The sequence below is a fragment of the Miscanthus floridulus genome, chromosome 7 (genome assembly GCF_019320115.1).
Source record: "Miscanthus floridulus cultivar M001 chromosome 7, ASM1932011v1, whole genome shotgun sequence".
In the NCBI taxonomy this organism is placed as follows: Eukaryota; Viridiplantae; Streptophyta; class Magnoliopsida; order Poales; family Poaceae; genus Miscanthus; species Miscanthus floridulus.
Window position 1 is genome coordinate 92,265,062 of NC_089586.1, and position 4,154 is coordinate 92,269,215.

At 54.1% G+C, this 4,154-nt stretch overlaps 1 protein-coding gene across 1 annotated transcript; it reads right to left on the minus strand.

Moving 5' to 3' along the window:
• Positions 1 to 765: 765 nt before the first annotated feature.
• LOC136465856 (uncharacterized) lies at positions 766 to 1,179 on the minus strand. The gene has a single exon (XM_066464430.1). The coding sequence runs from the start codon at positions 1,177 to 1,179 to the stop codon at positions 766 to 768; it is 414 nt and encodes a 137-aa protein (XP_066320527.1).
• Positions 1,180 to 4,154: the final 2,975 nt, after the last annotated feature.

The following is a 4,154-nucleotide window of genomic DNA, read 5'->3' on the forward strand; positions in this document are numbered from 1 at the left end:
ATGTATCAGCTTCCCCTTTGGAACCCCAAAAACTCATTTTTCAGGATTCAGCCTGATGTTGAACCTTCGGAGGTTCATGAATGTTGTGGCCAAGTTTGTGATCAGGTCATAGGCTTGAGCTGTTTTGACCACTATGTCATCAATATAGACGGCGATTGTTGGCCTTGGCCGCTCGGTTTGGTCAGGTTGATCAAGCGGGTCGATTTGGTTGGCGAAGCATTGCTGCATGCACCTTTGGTAGGTGGCGCCAGCGTTCTTCAAGCCGAATGACATGGTTACATAGCAGTATGAACCATACAGGGTGAAGAATGAGGTTGCAAGCTAATCAGACTCTTTCATCGTGATCTGGTGATAGCCCGAGTAGGCATCCAGAAAGGAGAGGATCTCGCAACCCGAGGTGGAGTCGACTACCTGGTCTATGCGTGGTAGAGGAAAGTGATCCTTTGGACATGCCTTGTTGAGGCTAGTGTAATCAACGCACATTCTCCACTTCCCGGTCTTCTTTTTAACCAGAACAGGATTGGCAAGCTAGTCGGAGTGGAATACCTCTCTGATGAATCTGGCTGCCAGGAGTTTGGCGATCTCTTCGCCTATGGCCCTATGCCTTTCATCTTCGAAGCGACGCAGGCACTGCTTGGCGGGCTTCGAGCCTAGGATGAGGCGTAGTGCATGCTCGGCAACCTCCCACGGTATGCCCAACATGTCAGAAGGCTGCCATGTGAAGACGTCGTGATTGTCGCACAGGAAGTCGACGAGCTCGCATTCCTATTTGGCCAGGAGTTGGGTCCTGATCCGAACCGTCTTGGCTGGGTCGGTGGGGTCGATTCCCACCACCTTGGTTTCCTTGAGCGGATGGAAGGTCATCGAGGAGGTTGGTTTGTTGCAGTCTAGGACTGCTGGGGCCGATGATTCCCTGAGCCGTGGGAGCTCGAACGAGTTGACGACCGTAGTGGCGAGCTCGTAGTGCTCACGGTCGCACGTGAAGGCGTGTGAAAAGGCGCTGCTCACAGTGATGATGCCGTTTGGTCTTCGCATCTTTAGCTTGAGGTAGGTGTAGTTGGGGATTGCCATGAATTTTGCATAGCATGGCCGCCCCAAGATGGTGTGGTAGGACCCTAGAAAGTCCACCACCTCGAAGGTGAGGACCTCCGATTGGAAGTTGGCCCGGTTGCCAAACATGACGGGCAGGTCGATCTGTCCGAGTGGGTATGCCTACGCTCCTGGGATTACCCCATGGAAGGGGGAGCCCGCTAGGTGGAGCTCTGATTGGGGGATGCGCATGGCGTTGAGGGTGTCGACGTATAGGATGTTGAGGCCGCTACCTCCATCCATCAGCACCTTAGTGAGGTGCTTCTTGCGGATGATGGGGTCAACGACAAGCGGGTAGCGTCCCGGTCTTGCGACATGGGATGGATGGTCCCTCTGATCAAAGGTGATCAGAGATTCTGACCAGCTGAGGAAGGAGGGAATGACCGTCTCGGCAGCGCGTGCCTCTCTATAGCGAACCTTTTGCTAGCGCTTTGACCAGATGGCCTCGGATCCGCCAAAGATCATGATGCATTCGTTAGTGTTGGGGAAACCATCCTTGCCCATCGTGCCTCCTTTCTTGGCTACCACCTCTTTGCCGTCCCCTTCTTTCGGCCCACCGACCTATCATAGGAAATGTTTGAGGAGCTCGCACTCCTTGTAGAGGTGTTTGATGGGGTAGGCGTGGTTGGTACACAGACTGTCCATGAGTTCATTGAAGTGGTTAGGTAGTCCCTGTTGGGGCTGCTTGGACATGCAATCCGCCATGGCGATCAACGCGGTGCTGTCCGATCGGCACCGATCTTTTTTGTTTTTCTTGCCCCTCTGTGTGGAGGGGCCCTTGTCTTGGTCTGTGCACTTGGCCTTGCCTTTGGCCCGGCCTTCGTTGAAGACTGCTCCGACTGATTCCTTGCTAGAGGCATGGTTAGTGGTGACGTCGAGCAGGTCGCGGGTGGTACGGGGCTTCAGGCATCCAAGCTTGTGGATTAGGGACTCGCAGCTTGTCCCGGAGAGGAACGCGATGATGACGTCCGCATCGACGACATCAGGGAGGGAGTTGCATCGTTGGGAGAAACCTATAGATGTAGTCCTGCAGGGACTCACTGGGCTCCTGCTGGCAACTCTTGAGGTCCTAGGAGTTCCCAGGGTGGACATACATCCCCTGGAAATTTCTGACGAAGGCCCTCTTGAGGTCCGCCTAGTCATGGATGCTATCGTGTGGAAGGAATTCAAGCCATGCCCAAACATGTTCCCCCACATAGATGGGGAGATACTGAATGATGAAAAAGTCATCATCCACCCCTCCGGCTCGGTAGGCAAGCTGGAAATCTTTGAGCCAAATGCCGGTGTTTGTCTCCCCGGTGTACTTGGTGATGTTGGTGGGTAGTCAGAAGCGCTGTGGGAATGGCGCTCTCCTAATACGTCGGTCAAAGGCCCGCGGTCCTGGGCCCTTAGGGCTGGGACTCTGGTCATCCAGTCAGCGACCACACCTGGGGTGCGTTTCATCGCTCCCCTTGATGGTTTGGTCGGGATCCGTGTCGCCTGCTCTTACTGCCGCCCGGTGGACATCACCATCGTGCCAGGTCTGATGCCGGTTGCTGACGATGCTGCGAGCATCCTAGTGCGGACCGAGCCGCTCGTGCGCTGGCGGTCGGTGTGGAGTAGGCATCAGGTCAGACCGTGGTGCGGCTGCCACCCCCCAGGCCACACCTGGTAGTTGTAGTGGTGAGCGGATGGAGCGATCCGTCTGGTGCATCCCCATTCCCCTAGTGGGGAGAAAGGGCGCGTGTCGGAGTCACGATGTGGAGCTTTCCGCCTGTTGAACAGCGGTGGCTTCCACCAGAACCTGGAGGTTCTGGTAGACTACCCACTCCTAGGAGTCGACAGGCTCAGGGACGCCACGTAGAAGCATTGCTGTAGCAGTGATGTTCTAGCCGGCCTGAGCGAACTATGGGAGATTGTTCCCCTCGTTCATGATGTCGTGTTGGACCTGACGGGCGCGACCTCGGGCGCCACCCACCAGGTCATGCGCATGGGGCATGGCGTGCTGTACTGAATGCGTCGGCATAGGCGGCGGCTGGTTCTCCCACCGTTGTCGTAATTCCTCGACGTGCGCTCACGCAGATGTGAGGGCCCCCACACGTGGGTCTGAAGGGGTGTCAGTCTATGTGGATTCCACAACCACCGGCAGCTGTCCCAAAGCGTCCACCATAGCGCACTCCTAGGACGGACGGTGGTGAGGTGCCGCGTCCCCGATGCTAGAGCCGTCGCTCTCACCCTCGTCATCCAGGAGTTCATGGAGAGTGGCAGGAGTGTAGCTCGCCATTCAGACAAATTCAGATGAGAGGGGGGATGGCGCCAGCATCCTTTGGAGCCCTCGAGCGTATGCATCCATGGGGGATGCGAGGCCATAGGGGAACTGATCGTGCGGTGTTCGTGGTGCGGGCAGTATGGTCCCTCCGGACGATTGGTAGGACATAGTAGATAAAGAGTAAATAACAGTACACATATTACTTACAGTGGGGTTTTGTAACACCCTTGGTGTTATGCCTTAATCAAAACACTAAACCAGATCATGAGCATCATGTTTATGTATTATTGCATGTGGTAAATGAGAAATTAAATTTTATTGCACTAATTCTCGAATTAAGCTCTAACTTATTCCTTGTACAAATACTCTCCAGCACAACTCAACTCACTATTGTCATCCTGATCCAAGTCCATCTCTTGCTATTTCATCTCCTTCTTGATCCCTAGAGGATGCCTCAGCACACTCGTAGAGCAAGCCCGCGTAGCACGTTTGTAGTACCCTTCACTGGCAAGTTTCGCCACAGTGTCATTACTTCGTTGTGTCATGAATGGCGAGTTAGGCAACAGCCTCTAGTGTGTTGCACGCGCTCTTCAGCAAACGAAGATGACCGACCACAGTAGCTCGTAGAAATTCATGTGTCATCCATTATTCTTGACCCCCACTAATGTACCCAAATAACATTCACTAGGATCCACCAGGTCATCATGTCCAACATGCGTCGTGAAGTCCAAGTTGTCCTTCCAGCATGTCATCTCTCTCCACGTGAGAGCTCCATAGCCACAAAGTCAAATGATAAATTATTGTCATTCACTAATTA